Here is an 18,143-nt window from a genome sequence, read left to right on the forward strand (position 1 = left end):
GTCATTTAATAAGTCTTCTCTAAAGTTACTGGTCTGATACAATTGATCCATGCAACTCTTTGGTTTCTACAAGAAAGCCGGATCACCTTGGCTTCCTGATCTTTTTAAGGACACATTAATCATACTGGAACAAATCCTCTATATCAAAATTGGGAAATAAAAGATTATATGTACATATATATATATATACATATATATCTCAGAAGTTACTGTAATTTAAGAGGAAATGCACAGCTATATGACCCTGATTACTGTATATTCTAAATACCTCACCACCTCTATCTTTGAAATATCTCTGGTCAGTGAGGAAGTGCTACTGTACAGCATTATGGATACTGAAATAAAGCAGGCAAGTAATGAGTGGCAGAGCAGAAACTGAATTTGAGTTTCCTAGATTTTTAGGACACTGTCCAGAGCACTGGATAATATTCCTTCTAAAGTAGTTGAAAATGTACATGGACAAAACTAGGACTACAAAAATTATCTCAAAAAATCTATAAAGTATGCACATATGAAAATAGAAACCGGTTCACTTGCAGCAAGTTCTGATTTCACTAGTACCGTTCTACAGGCTATTCTAAACAAAAATTAAAACAAAAACACGGCTTTTTTTAGTAATGGTATCAAGCAATGAGCAAAAATTTGAAGATACGTGCATGAAACAACTGATACACTAGAAAGAAAGTTTGAAAAGCAACAAATAATAAGCCAGGATTAAGTATTGTTCTGGGAAAATATTAACAGCATGCAAAACACAAATCCTGTATTACCTAAATTGCCAGACCAAAATAGAATTTTCAAAGGATGTTGATTCCTTTGAAAACCCTTTCACTTAGTAAAAACGCTACACATTAGTAATTAACAACATGAAAGCTAAGTAATAGATGACAGTATTGCCATTTAGCAACAGTGTATACACAAGATATTTATTTATTTATTTGCTTGGTCAATTCCAAAGAATTTTTTTTAGTCCTATTTATATTAAAAACGCTAAGACTCAGATCCTGCTAATATTTAGCCTGATTGGATTTTTATGGTTAAATTAAACCATGTACATAAACTATTACAGGATTAGCACTTAGTGGCATCTTACTTGGTTACTTTGTACATATTTGCCTTAAGATTCAACTGTTGCAAAGAAGTGGCAAAACTATAGATCACACACTTCACTCCGCAGCTTAACTATACCAAGCACAAAAAACAAATACTTCTTGTAACTGGAGAGAGAGAGCGGCATGCAAAATTTTCTCTGGCAAAGTTGGAATTGTCAGAAGCGAAAAATCCATAGTAACACGGTTTTTCTTTGCAGGGTGAGAATTTTCTTCTTCTTCTCCATTAGGGCGCATAGCATGAGCAGAGTGCCTTCTGAGAAGCTTCTCTCTCTGCCACAGGAAGGCATGTCAGAGTCAAGGGGAAAAAATTAACATGTTGTGACATGCACAACAAGATCTAAGAAAATGAAATGTGATCAGTATCAATACAAGCTGCAGAAAGACATGACTGAATACCTCATAGCTACTGCTGCCAGAACTCCTAATTTGTAATAGGTTTAAAGTAAAATGATTTAGAAAAGTCAAACTAATATAAGAGAAGTCACTTGGAGAAAGGGCAGCAATTGGTTTTAAAAAAATATTAAAAATGCTACATATATTGCGTGTAGAAGAGGATGAAGCAAAGGTCCCCACAAAATCAAAGAAGCTGTCCCAACTAGGTTTCCGTTCTCTTAATGTACTTCATTTATTGACTCGATCCAGCAAAGGAAACATCAACTACTTGCTTATGTCTCTAATTTGAAAATCTGTTTGTTTCTTCTGCAAAACAGCTTAATAAATGCAATGCAAAAAGAACTAATAATAATAACTATTTTTAAGCAGAAAAATTTATGCAATATACTGCTCTACAGTTACTCTAGAAAGTCCAACCCCACTGGAGATTACAAAAGTTAGCTCCTATGAGAACTAGGATGAGTTTTTAGGAAAACAGGGGTTTTTTTGTTTTTGTTTTTTTTACCTTGTCAAGGGAATTGCTCTTGTCACTTTGCCTTTCTGGGAGACTGTTTCCCGAGTCTGTACTTATAAGAGAGCCTCTTGAGTCAGCATTCCTCACACAATTGACGTTTGGAGTTGAGGTGGTATACGGGGAAGCTAAATAAAACAACAAAAAAAGACCATCAAGCAATGATACATGTACTGAAAACAGTTACTGCATAGTTTAGTCAGACTTCTAAAACCACCGTATATATATATACACACACATGCACACACTTTTTAAAAAGGCAAACAATTAATTCCATTTACATACATGTAATGATGATAAATTTATTACATAGTTTCAACAATGTATATATATATATGCATATACACACAAACTTATGTACAAATATATAGATGCACATGAAAAACACATATGTACAGATACACACACACTCACATGAAAAAAACTATTTTTAAAAAAACTCCCCTTCTCCATGTTTCATCTGATACCATTTTTTTATTCACAAGTAAGTGATACAGCTAATTGCAGCAGACAACAAAAAAACAGAAAAATACACTGAGAAGAAAGACGGGAGGATGCCAGTGTCTGTGCAAACAGCAGTCCACTTGGAGGTGGTCTCTACCATCACTTGCAAAACCATGGATAATGACGCTCTTGCCAGAAGGGACTACAGCCAGTCGTCTCCTATTTCTCTGTAGCCAGGCAAGAACAACCAGCTTTGATGGGGGTAGGGAGCAAAGCAGCCAGCTCCAGGAAATAGTTCTCCCCCCCTTTTTTGCCTTTTTTTTTGTTTTTTTGTGGTTTGGTTGAAAGAGAAAGACAAACAAAACCCCAAACACCCCGCAAGAAAGATTTCATCTGCAGACTGCAAATTCTGGCCTGCACCAAATAGCTGATCGCATTAGGGTTTTGTTACCTAAAGTAGCAGTAGAAATCTAGGGATATGTCTACAGTATGGTCACTGTGGATAAAGAAGATATTCTCAGGGCAGAGGGAAAAAACCCTCATAAACCCAGATTCAAACTCCACTAATTTGTAACATTCATGCACACATTCAAAAAGCAACTGGAGTTGGACACAGAACAGTTATTTTTAGTAACAAAGGAAAAAGGAAACTTTAAGGACTTACCAATGCCAGAGATAACACCAAATAGATCTTTAGGAAGGCTGTTATCCAATGTGTTTCCTGATTTTTGTGGTGTTACTAGCTGACTTGCAGTTGGCAAATTAAGTGCATCATCCTTTGCACTCTGTTCGGAAAAGAGAGAAAAATGTGATTAATATTTTCCAGCACTATGATTTTAGTGCATATTACCTACTTTTACCTTCCAGAGCAGTATTTGTTATATGTTTATTTCTTAAGTATTAATTTCTATTAATTATGTTCAAAAGCATGGGATGAGATGTTCAAATATTTGCACAAGCAGAGATAGCTTCAAATTTAAGACACCTCAACAAACATTGACCAAATGAATAGTCCATGGAATTTTAAACATTGAAAAATAGATATTTCCAAAACACACAGCTTGCTTTTACTTCACACATGCAAATATTTTTCTTATTGGAAAGGTATTGTGAATTTCTTTCTTTCTTAATTTGCAAAAGGAACACAGAAAGAAGTGGACAAACAAAAATAAAAGAATTCTTTAATCTTTAAATCTTAGATTCAATAATTGTATCTAACCATACTATATCAATATATTCATTAACAAATTCCATTTGAATTCATTCTCCTATAGCCACCTTAGACTACAGCTGTTCCAAAAGCTCACTCCTGTAGAGTTAAAAATGTTTCTCTGTTTTCTAGAAAACCAACCAAATTTATTTCTGGTCCATTTATTTTGCTATTGGACTGAATCAGGAAAATAAAATTTACATATATATAAAAAACTACAACTAACATACAGTCTTTTCTGCTGAATACAACAGCAGCTACTGATTCTGACAGGGTTTTAGCAAACATAACTAATTCTATACATGTTTGAAGTCAGTGGGAGTTTTCTCTTGCATAAGAATTAAGCATATGTAAGTGCAATATTACAATCTACAAGAGTTTGTAGGAAGTGGCAGGACAGACTACAGAGAAGGGTAATTTCGAAGAAAAAAATAGAGACATTATAATTTAATGAAATCTTCTCTTACAATAAATGTATCAAAAAATTGATACTAGATACAAAAGAAAGCCAATTAAAATTGCAGAAACAATGGGTATTTTGACTTCAACTCTACTCTTCTTTCAACTTCTTTGTTACTTAACTAAGAGCTGCCAAAAAAGATACACTGGGTCCAATCCTATGTGGTCTATAGTTTGTATTGAAATATAGAAACATGCCCCAGAGATAATGAAAAGCAAAATGTTACATGACAGTATAATCAGATGGCATTAGAATGACGCTGTGGCAGCCTGTGTGGCCTAGCATTCTCCAAAAACACCAGAAGTTCAAGTAGGGATCAGTAAAGGCACTGTAACTCGTACGTAGTACCAAACTGTTCAATTATGATGTTAGGTGTAACTTACCTGGAGCAGACAAACTGGGACCAAAATCACAAAGGTAACTAAACTTTTAATTTAATAAAAAGCAAGGGGAACAAACTCAAGGAATTCTGAAACTTTTCATTTGCCAGAAGTATGAAGTGTTTCATATATGTGTTACCATTAATTATGAAAAAAAAATCAGAATATCATACAGAAATGGTCACTCACACTGCTGGAAGGGTTAACAGGAAATGGAGACACATCTTTGACATTGATTCGCTGAACATTTTCTATGAGCAGTCCAAAGAGTGGCAAATACATAGTGGCTATTCTTGCTTGATGGCTCTACATAGAGTTCAACAGCTCATTAACAAATTGCAGATTTCATTTTAATTATGAAAGATTGTTTTTTAAAGCTACATTTTCTTTACTATTTCATTTAAAATGCAGTAAAAAAATATTTTAAATGCATTCAATTTACCTAAGACTAAACAGATCAAATTAATTTAATATTAGCTTGATAAATTCATGATATCTGTTGTTAAAATTTCATGGCTTCTCCACAGCACAGCTGTTTCCATGTTAAAAAAAAAACAGGAAAATTAAAAATCACTCAAAATTTACCACTATAACTTGCAGCTGAAACTTATTTTCCCAATAAGATATCATAAAAGGACAATTGCTGAATCTTAAGAGCAAATGTTTAATGAAAATAAGAGCTTTTAAAACAGACTGGAAAAACTGATTACTGTATCTCTTACTGCAGTTAGAGATTATCCCATACCAAAAAGTAATAAACACATATAATTATGCTAAAAAGATGCTTTGTGCTTTTATTTGCTAAAAATATTGGGTTTTGCAGATTTTGATAGAACTATCAGCTCTATTTGTTTTCATCACAGATACAGTATGAACTGAAATAGCATGGCTACAAATTAATAGATTTTAGTGAAAGAAAAAAAACTGTTCTGAAAGTGCATTTAATCTTTATATTTTGCACTATTAATACAGAAATACACTTACCCTGGAAGCATATCTATCATCAAAAGAATGCTTTATCATCAAATTCTTGAGCACACTAATTGCAATCTGCCGTATGTCTCTGAACTCTTGTAATGCATTTCCCACCTCCCTTAGAAGCAATCCCACTAAGAAGTGATTCTTACAGAACTCATCCGTTAATGAATAGTCAAGATGAAGGTCTGGAAATAAAGTACAAGCCCTATGTAAGGAATGGTTTCATTTAAATTTATTAATTAACAAAAAGTTAAACAAAAATGTTTTCAAGCTTATTGACAAAGATGATTCATATACACCTAGCTAGGTTAACTACATAATGACACACTGAACAATGACTGTGTATATTCAAATCAACAGACACTAAAGAAATATAAACTTGTGGCTTTAAAAATAGTGTTGTGCTTTTTTTTTTAATAAAAATCCAACAATCCAATTAATAAAATCCAACATTCAAAAGTGTTCCTACAAAATTCACCTGGACCAGTATCTTTTAGCTCCAAGTATTTACACAAGTATTTATTATGAATATAGACTGTATAATCTGCTAACAACTGTGTTGCTGGTTAACTTATATTTTCACAGAAAATACACCTAAAATTTGCAGTGGGTAGTAAAAGTGCTACTAGTGATGAAGAGACTGCTTTTGCATCACACGTGTCTAAATTAAGGAATTTCTTCTCAATTTATAAGCACACAAATAGACAGAATCATATTTAAACAAATTAATTTAAAATGAATCTATGCAGATTATACCTGTATTGTAATAACTGCATATTAGTTAATTTTTCAGCTATATTCAATTAAAAAACACTGTATTTTCCAGAAATAATTACACATTCACTGTTAGTTATATTAGAATTGGAATTAAAGAACATCTTACCTGAACATTTGTGCCTAAACCACTATAATACAATTTTATTTCATAAAATATACAATCTCTAGTAGTAGCTGTAACTGTAAATCTACACTAAGCTATATATAGATATACATGTAGATACCTCTATATAGCTGTTAAAAGATACAAACACACAAAAATATATCAGACACACCAAAGTCCAACTACTGCAGTTAAAAATTTTTTTTCACGTGATAAAATAATCCTTCAACTAATTTGCATAGTGAATATACCGCATGTAGTGTCATATACTTATTATAACATAGGTAAGTTCAAAATATCCACTGATGAGCTGTTCTCAAGAATTTCTCATATTTACTTTCTTTGTTCAACAGAATAGTCAAAGACCGGATACTGATCTCAAAGCCCATTCATTTTTGGAAGAACTCTCCCAGTAAGGTAATCCATTAAATAGGAAAGAACCACAAATAGAAAAGCACCGGCTTTCTACAGGCCTCCTTGTGCAATTATCACGAGAGCCAGTCACATGCCATCTGAGATCTCTTTTGTCTGGGACAGCAAAACAGAGCCAGAAACACTTGTGATAAAGTTTTTTTTCCCTGGCTAAACTCCTAGTTCACCAGGGAGCAGCATTTTATACTGTTCTTCATTGCGCAGTCAGAAACACTATTTCTTCTGGTTTTGTTATTCCCTTATAAGCACTAAAACAATTCATAGGTCCTTTTCTATGGAAAGATTTATGCAATGTTATTAACTATCACACTCCTGAAGGCTAAAAAAACAAAGACAAACTCACAAGCAGTTGTCCCTGCTCTTACTCTCAAATGCTGTTCTATCACCGTAGTGAAACTTTTAATTAGTTACATCCAACTTTACTAAGCCAGCAGAGGCTACTGAAAAAATATTTCAAGAGAGATTAATCTACCGGAATACCAGTGTTAGGCAGGAACTCTCAGTAGTTTATTTTACTTGTAAAAGTACCTTCCTCCTCTCTGCTATTCATGTTTGCTTTGAACCAATGCTAGGAAAAATTTAATGATGACTTTACAGCTGCAAATGCAATAGCTAACATACTATTTATTTTGGCACAGTTAGATGTACCAGGAGCCCAGCTTGGCTAAAGAGGGGACCCAAGACTGAGCTCCGGTGCAAAGAAATGATGTATACAAGAGATATAGGCAGGAACAGGCTATAAAAGAGGAATATAGAAACACTGATCAGGTATGCAGGGACTGTGCCAGGAAAACCAAAGCTCAGCTACAGTTGAAACTGGTAATGGACATCAACGGCAAAAAGAGCAGCTTCTACCACTACATTAGTAGTAACAGGCTGAATGAGGAAAACATGAGACTGTTGTTCACTGGGGAGGGTGATTTATTGACAGTGGACTCAGGTAAGGCTGAGGTACTCAATACCCTCGTTGCCTCGTTCTTCACCACCATGGTCTCCCACGTCTTTGAGTCTAGTGACAGGGTTCAAGGAAGAGAACTGCTTGCTAATAGTTAATGAGGATTGGGTCAGGGATCTCCTGAGAGACCTCGAGCCACGTAAGCCAAGGACACCAAATGAGATGCTGAGAGAGTTAGCTAATGTCATTGCAAGGCCATTCACTATCATCTTGGAAAAGCCACAGTGAGCTGGGGTCTCCCATAATCAGGATCCTCCAATGACTAAAGAAGGGCAAATGTTACACCCATATTCTAAAAGGGCAAGAAGAATACTCCAGGCCTCACTTTGGTCCCTGGGAAAAATCACAGAGTAAGTCCTCTTGGAAGCCATTTCTCAGCACACGAAGGAGGAGAATGTGACTGGGAATAGCCAGCAGATTTACCCAGGGTAAATCATGCTCAACTAACCTGTCTTCTACAACGAACTCACATGATCTGTGGATAAGGGGTGAGTAGCAAATGTCAACAGCATCACTGTATCCAAACTAGGGCATTACAATCTAGAGGGGTAGAAAACTAAATGTGTGAAAAAACTAGCTGGATCACTGGGCTCAAAGGCTGATGGTTAAGAGTTTGTATTCAGTCTGGAGACCAGTTACAAGAGGAGTTACCCAAGGTGTATCCTAAGACCTATCCTACCAAATATTTTTATCAATGACATGGAAGAGGAGATGGAGTACACTCACATCAAGTTTGTGGATGACACTAAACTGAGGGGACAGTCCACATGCTCAAGGGCAGGGCTGCATTTCAGAAGAACCTAGAAGGCCTAGAGAAATGGGTCAACAGGAGCCTCATTAAATTCAGCAAGGACAAATGCAAAGTCCTGCACTTGGGATGAACTAACCCCCTGCAATGGTAGGCTAAGGAATGGAACGACTGGCTGGCGGTCAGCTCTGCTGAAAATGACCTAGGAGTACTAGTGGACAACAGCCAGCAAACAGGAGTCAGCAGTACCTTCTGGCAGCAATGAAGCCTAACAGTACACTGGGCTGTATCAACAGAAGCATAGCTAGTAGGTTTGGAAGTGATTATTCCCCTTTACTTGGCATTTGTTAGACCACATCTGTAATACTACGTCCAGTTTTGGGCCCTGAGCGAGTTCAGTGGAGGGCCCAGATGATTAGAGGGCTGGAGCACAAAACCTATGAAGAGAAATTGAGGGAAAAGAGCTTTTTCAGTATGGAGAAGGGAAGGCCTGGGGCGACCTAATAGCCCCCTTCTAATACTTAAGGGAGGTTGTCAAGGAGACAGAGCTAGGCTCTTTACTGAGGTGCACAGCAGAGAGGTAGTCATTATAATTTAAAGTAGGGGAGATTGGCTGGATACAAGGAAAAGAAATTCTTCACCACAAGGATAAGCACTGGGACTGGCTGCTGTCCCAAATGAGTAGTTTCCCAGAGATGCTGTAGAATTTCCATCCTTGGAGGTTTTCAAGACCTGACTGGACAAAGCCCTGAGCAACCTCACCTGAATTCTGTGATGCCTCTGCTTTGAGCAGGACTACAGACCTCCTGAAGTCCCTTCCAACCTGAATGATTCTATGAAAAAAAAGTAAAAAATATACCAAGCATCGCACTCCGCACCTACCTACAGGAGTGTTGCAGGGCTCTACAGCGAGTGAATTAAAAGCTAACTCATAAACAGAACCAAACTATGAGCAAAGGAGAGAAGGGGGGCAAGAATCAAAGATTTAGTGTACCATATCTCTCAGTAACTAGATACTTTGCATAGATTGCTACCTAAACTATTCCTTCGATGTTAAGAGATTACAACTTTGGGATTCCATTTAAAACTTTCAAAGTTTCCAAGATATCACAGACCTGCAGTTACACAGTCTACCTGTTTAACAATAAAAAGTTGACATACAAGAAATACAGCATGCACTTCTGTAGGTGAATTACCTTGGTACCTCTGAATTCTGCCTTTTCCAAATGGCATTGGTAGATTCAAAGGTATGTAGTGCTCATGATTACAGACCACACGGAGAAATTCAAATTTGAATTCAAAGAGAGTCTGCAAAAATCATTTAAAAGTGTAAATAAAACAACTGATGCAGTGATTTGAATAATATGTCAGAAATAGCTTTCTTACACAAACGGGTGGTTTCAGTCAGTCTTGCAGTGTGAGGGATGTAGACTTGTGAAATTTCCACGTCAGTATAAAATACTTTCAGCACAATTCATACACAACAGCTGGATATAGTTCTATTTTCTGCTCCCATTTTCCAAAGCTAGTTAGGTTAGGATCTTATACATTGATGTAAGAAAATTTTGGAATCACAGGAGAGATTCTTTGGACATCTAGTACATGCTGTCCCCACTACTGTAAACGTATAGAAACATATCAGGCATCAAAGATCCCAACTAATGGTGCTAAACTTGGACTTTCATTTTCTTGCTTGATATTTCTATTTAATGTTACCCCTCCCATTTTCTAAATATACATGCTATGGGGTGGTAAATGGGCACTTTGAAGATGGGAAGCAACATATGAAAAAGTGCTTTGGTGGGAAAAGTGATCGAGGCACAGCATGGGTACTTCTAAGTACCATGCTTGAATGTAACTGGAAAGAAGTCTCAAGTCTCAATGTAGGACACTATCCACATGCATCAGGAAGAGGCAACTCCTAAAAATAGCTTGTTTAAAAAAAAAGAGTACCTTTGGATCTCCAGGGGCAAAGCAGCTGATGTAGTTATTGATTTGTTTGAAAACAAAACCTCTATCCATAAAGGTAAAACATTTCTGAGGAAACAAACAAACAAACAAACAAACAGACAGTATTGGTTTAGTATGGTCTCAGTGCTCACTAATTATACATCTGTGTTTTACAAGTTTATTTTCCAAACACATTATTGATATTTCATTCAGTCTGAATATAACCAATAAAACAAGCATACTACATATATGTATATCAAATTTTCCCTTAGAGTCCAGAATATAAGCAAATCACAGATAAAAAAGCAGTTTGAAGATAAGTCGTCCATCTTGACATAAGCGATGTCACCAGCAGCTTTATCTACCATTTTATATCTCCTCATTTTTTCTCCCCACTGCATATTATTGTTTGAAAAAGAAAAGATACTGAAAGCCTGTCTACATAAAATAAATGCAACTAAAACACTATTCAATGCATGAAGTTTTTGTAGTATTGGAAGAAAACTAGATGATATATGAAAGAATAAACAAGAAAAGACAAAATAAAGTTTGGAGAAAATATAAATTCATAAAAATCAAACTTATGAATAGATGGGTCTTTTGACTACAGAAGATGCAAATTATACTTCAATACATTTTTACTTGGACATAAAATTGTACTTAAAAAGCATAATGTATATTCAGTTTTGTATGACTTGTCTTTAAAAATTCCTTAAAATACACAAAGAAACAATATTATTGAAAAAGTGACCCAAGTTGTTTGGGTACCTACTTTTATAAAGGCAGCAAGACTATGGTTTGCATTTTTTGAAGCCTCTGGATTGTCTCTATACTTCTGAGTGATGTGTGGCATCAGCATATTAACAACTGTTTCAACTGCATGATGAAAGGAAGCGGAAAATCTCTGGTTTCGTAACAGCTAGAAGCACAAATTCAAATACACATTTAACATGCTTTATAACACCAAAATACAAAAGAAAACTTATTTTAGATAAGATACAGATAATCTGTCAGGGAAGGAAGACAAAAAGTTTTCAAATTTTCTAATTTACAATAAAATTTTATTTAAATACAAGATTTTCCTGAACCTTTCTAGACTAAGGGGAAGAAAAAGAATATTTGGTTGAAAGAAAATATTACAATATGCACTAACATCTATATAATTAAAATCCAAGCAAAGTATACTTTTCTTTTTAATGACAAAAATATATGCATAAAAGTTTGCAAGTTTAAAACATTAGTATTTTTCTATACTAAAAAAACATTCATAATGAAAGTTAAGAGCAAAAGGAAATTCTTTAATTTTTTCTATGATCCCTTCCAAAGCAGGCACCAGCTAGTTCATATGTATCAGCTACACTGTCACACTCTTTTCTGTCACGGAAAGCTGGGTTTTTTTGTTGCTTTGAAATGTGTTTTTAAAAATTCTTTTGATTTTTTCCACTGTGGAAATTCTCACCCATGCTTTTATCTTTCAAGAACTGTAGCTCTTGCTCCTCAGGCACCTCAAATCTCAGCTCTTCCAGCTTTCAGAATTACCAGAATCTTGTTCTTCATATACTTAAGGTTCCAAAATAGAACTGTTTTCCCTTGCTTTTGAGTAGCTTGCCAATTAGTTTATTCCTCTGCGTTCATGATTTCTTCTTTTTTACCACCATCTATATTATCTTTATCAATGATTTTGTACATTCTGACCAATATTGCTCAGTAAGTTCTCTTCAGCTTTTTGCCGTCGTATAGCTTTTCTTTTATTTCTTGACATCTTATAGTCTTTCATGCAGATTCTATCTTTTGTCTGCAGGAACTTAATGACAGGTGGGTAAGGCTGAGAGAGAAACTGGCTATGACAAAAACTGTTTTAACTATACAGTCATCATATCTTTTGTTTCTGTAAACTGTAAAATTAAAATATCAGACTGTTCTGGAATACTTGATAATTAAAATGCTTTTCTAAGCTAAATTGAACGCAACATCCCTAGGGAAAGCAAACCATTGTCAAGGCCCTGCATAAATCAATGATTACAAAATTTGATGCAAAGTTCCTTGTTTGAACTGTGCTCCAAAATTTCTAGTTCTATCTTAAGGAAAATTAGATTTCTAAACATTAGGGTTGAAAAAGATCATTGTATAAATATCAACAGTATCTATTAATGCAAATAACAATCAAAAATTCAAAACTATGTTGGAAGGTATGTCAGCCAGTGTCCTCCAATATTCCTAAAACTCAGTCTTTGTTGGACAGTAATTATAAATTTTTTTAAAATACCATAAAATTTTTGCTACAGAAGTAATTTTGCTGTATATAGAAATGCATCATTTTGTAAGACTTCATAAGCAGGAAATATCTGGCTACATGTTGCTTTTATCATTTTAAGCAACAAGACAGAACAGCTAGCAAAATAATTTGTTTGACATTTCAGGGCCTTGTAAAGCAAGAAGTGATGCCTGGGAACGAGGATATTTGGAAACAAGAGGTGAGTTCTGCTCTTTTTCTTTTATGTCACAGGGAAGATAACAATCAGGTTAGCTCTGACAGTGTAAACTTTTTTTCATGTCAAATATGGAGAAAATAACAAATAAATATACCATAAAATGTAATCTCAGTAGTTTTTAACTATGAACCCTGCTTCATGTTATTGTGGGGGAAGAATGAGAATGAACAGTAGTTCCAGGCGACATATAGCAAAGCACTAGAATTCAAAGACGCTTGTTAAGAGAATTTGTTCCCATTGTACTATTGGCCAATTCACATTTGAGGGTTGCTTTTGGAGATACTATTAAAAAACAAACAATATACTAACCTGAAATGGATGAAATTCCTATAGAACAACTATACTTAAAATACAGAAGACAAACAATCTGAACCTCAGTCAAGTTCAAGAATAAACTGGTAGGAGAGAAGAGTGGGACATGAATAGAAACCAGAAAGGTATTTTCCAATATCAAGAGTATTTTTTAATACAATTACTGCACGCTTCTATAACAAGACCCATTAGTCCTAATTAACAATGTGACACCATTTTGCTAGTTTCAATGTAACCTGCATAAGAAAAAATTCTTGCATGAACTGTTTTCATCTTTGAAAGATATATAGCTATAAACCTACTAAATCTATAAAAAAACCTCACTGTGCTTCCTTATCTTCTGTTTTTGAAATAGAATGGAGAGTCCTAAAAAGTTAAGAGTGCCATCAATATTTAGATCATATTTTTGTGGCTTATGTATTTTTTTCTGGCAACTTGGAATCAAAAATAAAATGCAACTAGGAAGTGGTTGAACCTTTGAAAACAGTCATGCAGTTCCATGACCATTTGCTCAGCCCACTTTCTGTAAAATACTTATTAGCAATCCTGTTAACAGGTAGAACAAACATCTATTAAAACAAAGCAATAGAACTTTTTGGCCTAAAAAATTTTGTAGTGTAGAAAGATTAAAGTGAATAGGACTTTTCAGAATTTATAACATCATAAAACCCTATGTAATAGATAAAACTTGGTGCAACAAGTTGTTGTAAAGTATCATGTAAAGAAAGGGTGAAATTTCATTATTTCTACACCAATCTTCAAGAAACATAAATGTACACTGAATTTTCTCCTGCCTACATCTTTTGGCTCTTTTTAATGAAAAACCTAAAGTTACTTATAGCAACCCTTAAGAATCGATCTCAGAAGATTATAGTACATAATTTATAGCATGCTGTAAATAAAAACATTAATTAGTCTTTCAGGTACATGAAATTTGAGGCCATTAGGTCTTACTTACTGGTTATTACTACTAAAAGACAAAGTCAGTGCCTTCTCTTATGGTAACTTAGGTCTCCCAGACAGCGAGGTGATGGGGTTCTTTTTGAGCAGTCATGCCACCCCAGCTCATGTACCCTTCATATCACCGTAACACCAGCTAAGCAAACCCATAACAGGCACCTGCAGCTGACACAATATTCCACTGCCAATTTTTTTTTCCCTGAAAGGCTAATCTTGTTATATTGAATTTATCCCACAGATGCAGGTGCTGGTGCTCTCCAAATGCAATTGATTATTAAGATGACATAGGTCAGTAGTGATTCATTAGCTTTGAGATACAAGCCTTTTAAGCAAATGACTCAGTATAGCACTTGTGGTGAAAAAAAGCTAGTAGTAACATGAAGGCTCACCAATGGTACTATATCATACTACGCAGGAGATGCCGATTATGGGAGAGGATGCTTCATCTTGGACGCTGGCTGAGTCATTCTGAGAAGCCGTGTTTGTTTTTTGTTTGTTTACACAGACTCCTGCTTTAAAAAAGATTATATTCTACTGTACTTATTTTATCCACCAACTGATCTCAATTTAAAAACATAATCACTACTGTAAGGAAGTTATAATTAAATTATGGAAATGGGTTTGCATGATAGCAAGTTAGTGGTTTCTTTGAAGTTTTTTTTAAACCAGTATGCTGTTTCCAAACTTGTGAGGATTTTTGTAGGTTTTTTAAAATCAGGAAAAAAAAAAAATCATACAAACTTTGTTTAGCCAAGTAAAAACAGTTGTTTTTTTCAGAATATCACCTACCAAATACAATAGCAAACATCCTCAAGATACACAAGTTTTACAAACACCATATTTTGAAAACCTTGCCCAGGTGTGCCATATTCTGTAATTAGAAAAATTGTATCTTTTCACAGTATTGAGAACGGTAAAATAAGAAGTACTGACAGTACTGTCAGGAAAGCCACCAAAACCCCCCCTAAACCAACAGGAAAAAGAAGTCCTTCAGTATTAATAATAAAGTTTAGTTACTCCACATTTACCAAAGTTGTCAATATCATTTTTGAATGACACAATTATAATTCAACTCCAGGAGTCTGCAGAATATTTCAGCTTTAAATAAGAATCAGAGGTTTTTCTGCTTTATCAGACTACACTTTAATTCAATTTAATTAGTGGCTGTAATAAACAAACTCAAAATAGAGTGTGGTGAAATAAGAGACACTCCATTTACAGGCTGAACAGAGACAAAATCTTTTCTAAGCAACATCAAATCAATAATGGAAATGCAAGTCTATAGATCCTACTCTCTTTTCCCAAATTATTTGAACAGATACCATGGAAACAGAAAAAGGAGTGAAGAATGGATGAAAGTATACCTCAATATTTTTCTTACTCATTTGAATTAACAGCATTTGTATCAATCAGTGGTGGATAAAGTGGCAGATAAATCTTGTCTTCTTGCTAGAAATTTTGAGGAAGCCCCAAACAGTTACTATGTTAGCTGATCAATTAACACCCAAGCAAGGAGTTTGACATCTTAAGTGCAAAAGGATACACTGCACTAAATGTACAGCAAAGCCCTTGGGCACATGTTGGTATTCTAAAAAGACCTGAACAAATAAAAGCCCTCACAGTTCCCTAGCCAGTTTATTTTAAGAAGTCAGTGATAAAGGCTTGCCCTCTTCCACATTTCAGAAGCTACTTAAATCTGTAGTACTAGTAGCATGTCAATGCCTGACTTCTCAGCAAACTACAGACCTATTTCTAGATTAAACAGACTATAAATAGCAGGTGAAAGTTTATGTCTCTGTGTGAGAATATATCAAGTCAGTTTTGTACAGAAACATCCTTTCCCTGAAAACAATTGTCTAACCTATTTTTTTAAAAAAACTCCCAATAAAGGTACAAGAATTTCATCAGAAAGAGTACTCCAGGACTACTGTCAAATTAAAAACTGAGTTTTTCTTTAAAAAAATATTTTTTGTTGTGATAGAAAGGAGATAACTCTCCTCTTCATGACATTTTAAGTGAAGAGAATTCCTTTTAGCCTTATGTATAAATGCAACACAGCAGCTAGCATCTCATGACACTACAAGCAAAAGTTTGAGGTTTTCTTCAAATACAAAAATAATAGGATGAAGTCAGACATTCTTTATAAGTTTTAGCTGCTCATGGAAACTTAGTCAGAATAAAACATAGCTGGGCAAACTGGGGTGTGGTAGGGGGGTGGTTATACTTAAAACACGTAATTTATTTTACTATTAAATGAGAAGGAGCCTTGACACACTGACTGAATATCTGGGCAGCTGCTCTAACGTTCCATAGGAGTGGGAAACAATTATTTCATCATGCATGTTAAATATTCTCCTCCTTATTTAATTCCGATGGTAAAACATGTGAATTTCCGCTATTTCTACAAAGAGTGCAATGTTAAAGCATGATATCTTCATTGTATGATGTATTTCAGTAGATGTCCCTTGGGACAAAACATAGTTCAGTAATGCATAGTTCAGCTTGAAATCCCCAAAGAAGCAACTTTTATGTTCTTCCTCTCTATTGTTATGACATCCCTCAAATTACCTATCAGTAATTAGTGCTAAAATGAGTCTAGCTGAATACTGCAGTAAGACATTTTTTATTTGCTGCTAGACAATATTCAGTGTGGTGAAATTATTTAATTCTTTTAACTGAAAGCAAACCAGTAACATGAACAGGAAAACTTTTTTTTTAATTTTTATTTTTTTTAACATACGTACTAAGAACAAGTGATGGTTAGTAAGATCTGGACTTCAAGTGGGTTACTTTGGGAAATGACTACTGATGAAAAATTCATCTGACCATTTATCATATGGAGTTCACATGCTTCTTAAAAAGAAAAAAAATCAATGAATTTCTTTAAAAAAAAAAAAAAAACCTATCGATATCAATATAGAAAAGTCCAAAACACTTGAAGTAAGTTGAATTGGGACTCGAACTCTGCTGATCATACCACAGCTGAACAATATTAAGTATAGCACTCTATAATATTTTTTCCTAATCACTGTACAATCAACTATTTTTCCCCATGCTCTTCAGACTTTCAGTTATGTTCTAAACACACGGTGAAAATACCGATAAGGATTTCAGATCACCTGACTTCTTGGTATGTTACTGAGCTAGGGGTATTTTGTGTACTTGAAACTTTACTTCTAAGAATTGCTTCAGAGCGGGAGTAAGTAAACTAAAAGCTCCCACTCATGTAAGAAAAATATGGCTTACTATAAGTCAAGTTGGTCTGGTTCTAAAATGTCTGGTTCTAAAATATTAGTATTCTCGCTTCAGCATAGGAAATAACAAAGAATTAAATTCTGATACTTCTTATTGCATACAGAAAGACTGCAAAACACGTTATTCATTTCTCTGAGTCAATATCACAGCCAAAGAGCTGCTCAGGAAACAGACAACATATTTTTGGATATCTACATCAATGGCCACATTGCTAATTGTTGCTTCCAGCTTCACTGTACCGTAAGTATGAAGAAATCTTACTAAAAGGGTCCAAAGATTTGTATAGGCTGCTCCACTGTACAGGTTTTAATGGGTTGCTATCCTTTTATAATAATGTTCTATCTAGCCCTGTGGATTTTTCTAATATTTCACCTTCTTTCTCCTGCTGCTTTGTTTTCCCTCATTTTCTTATAAATAAACAGTTATTAAATATAAATCATTATTATATGTATATAACTTTTTCTTCTAATTTTCTTACACGTAATAAAAACATGTGACTAGAGAAAGAAGATGTTGTGTAAATTCTCTTTAATTTTTTTTGCAAAAGTGAACATACCTTCACTTTAGAGTTTTCTATCAGATGCTGAGCCATTGATTTTATCAGAACTTCAAAGAAAAACCATGAATACTGCAGAGAAAAAAAAATTTCTGTAAAATCCCCACATGCATTC

The 18,143-nt window shown here is 34.6% G+C and overlaps 1 protein-coding gene across 1 annotated transcript in view; it reads right to left on the minus strand.

The window, feature by feature from the left end:
- Positions 1–18,143, minus strand: part of DOCK9 (dedicator of cytokinesis 9) — a 140,535-nt gene that overhangs the window by 36,797 nt on the left and 85,595 nt on the right. The window contains exons 27-34 of the mRNA XM_067293585.1: positions 18,029–18,100; positions 11,226–11,372; positions 10,457–10,540; positions 9,700–9,811; positions 5,495–5,673; positions 4,700–4,816; positions 3,125–3,245; positions 2,011–2,144 (exon numbers count right to left, since the gene is read on the minus strand). Of these exons, the coding sequence (XP_067149686.1) occupies positions 2,011–2,144; positions 3,125–3,245; positions 4,700–4,816; positions 5,495–5,673; positions 9,700–9,811; positions 10,457–10,540; positions 11,226–11,372; positions 18,029–18,100 (966 nt within the window). The remainder of the gene's footprint in view (positions 1–2,010; positions 2,145–3,124; positions 3,246–4,699; positions 4,817–5,494; positions 5,674–9,699; positions 9,812–10,456; positions 10,541–11,225; positions 11,373–18,028; positions 18,101–18,143) is intronic.

Source organism: Apteryx mantelli, chromosome 1, assembly GCF_036417845.1.
Source record: "Apteryx mantelli isolate bAptMan1 chromosome 1, bAptMan1.hap1, whole genome shotgun sequence".
NCBI classification, from domain to species: domain Eukaryota; kingdom Metazoa; phylum Chordata; class Aves; order Apterygiformes; family Apterygidae; genus Apteryx; species Apteryx mantelli.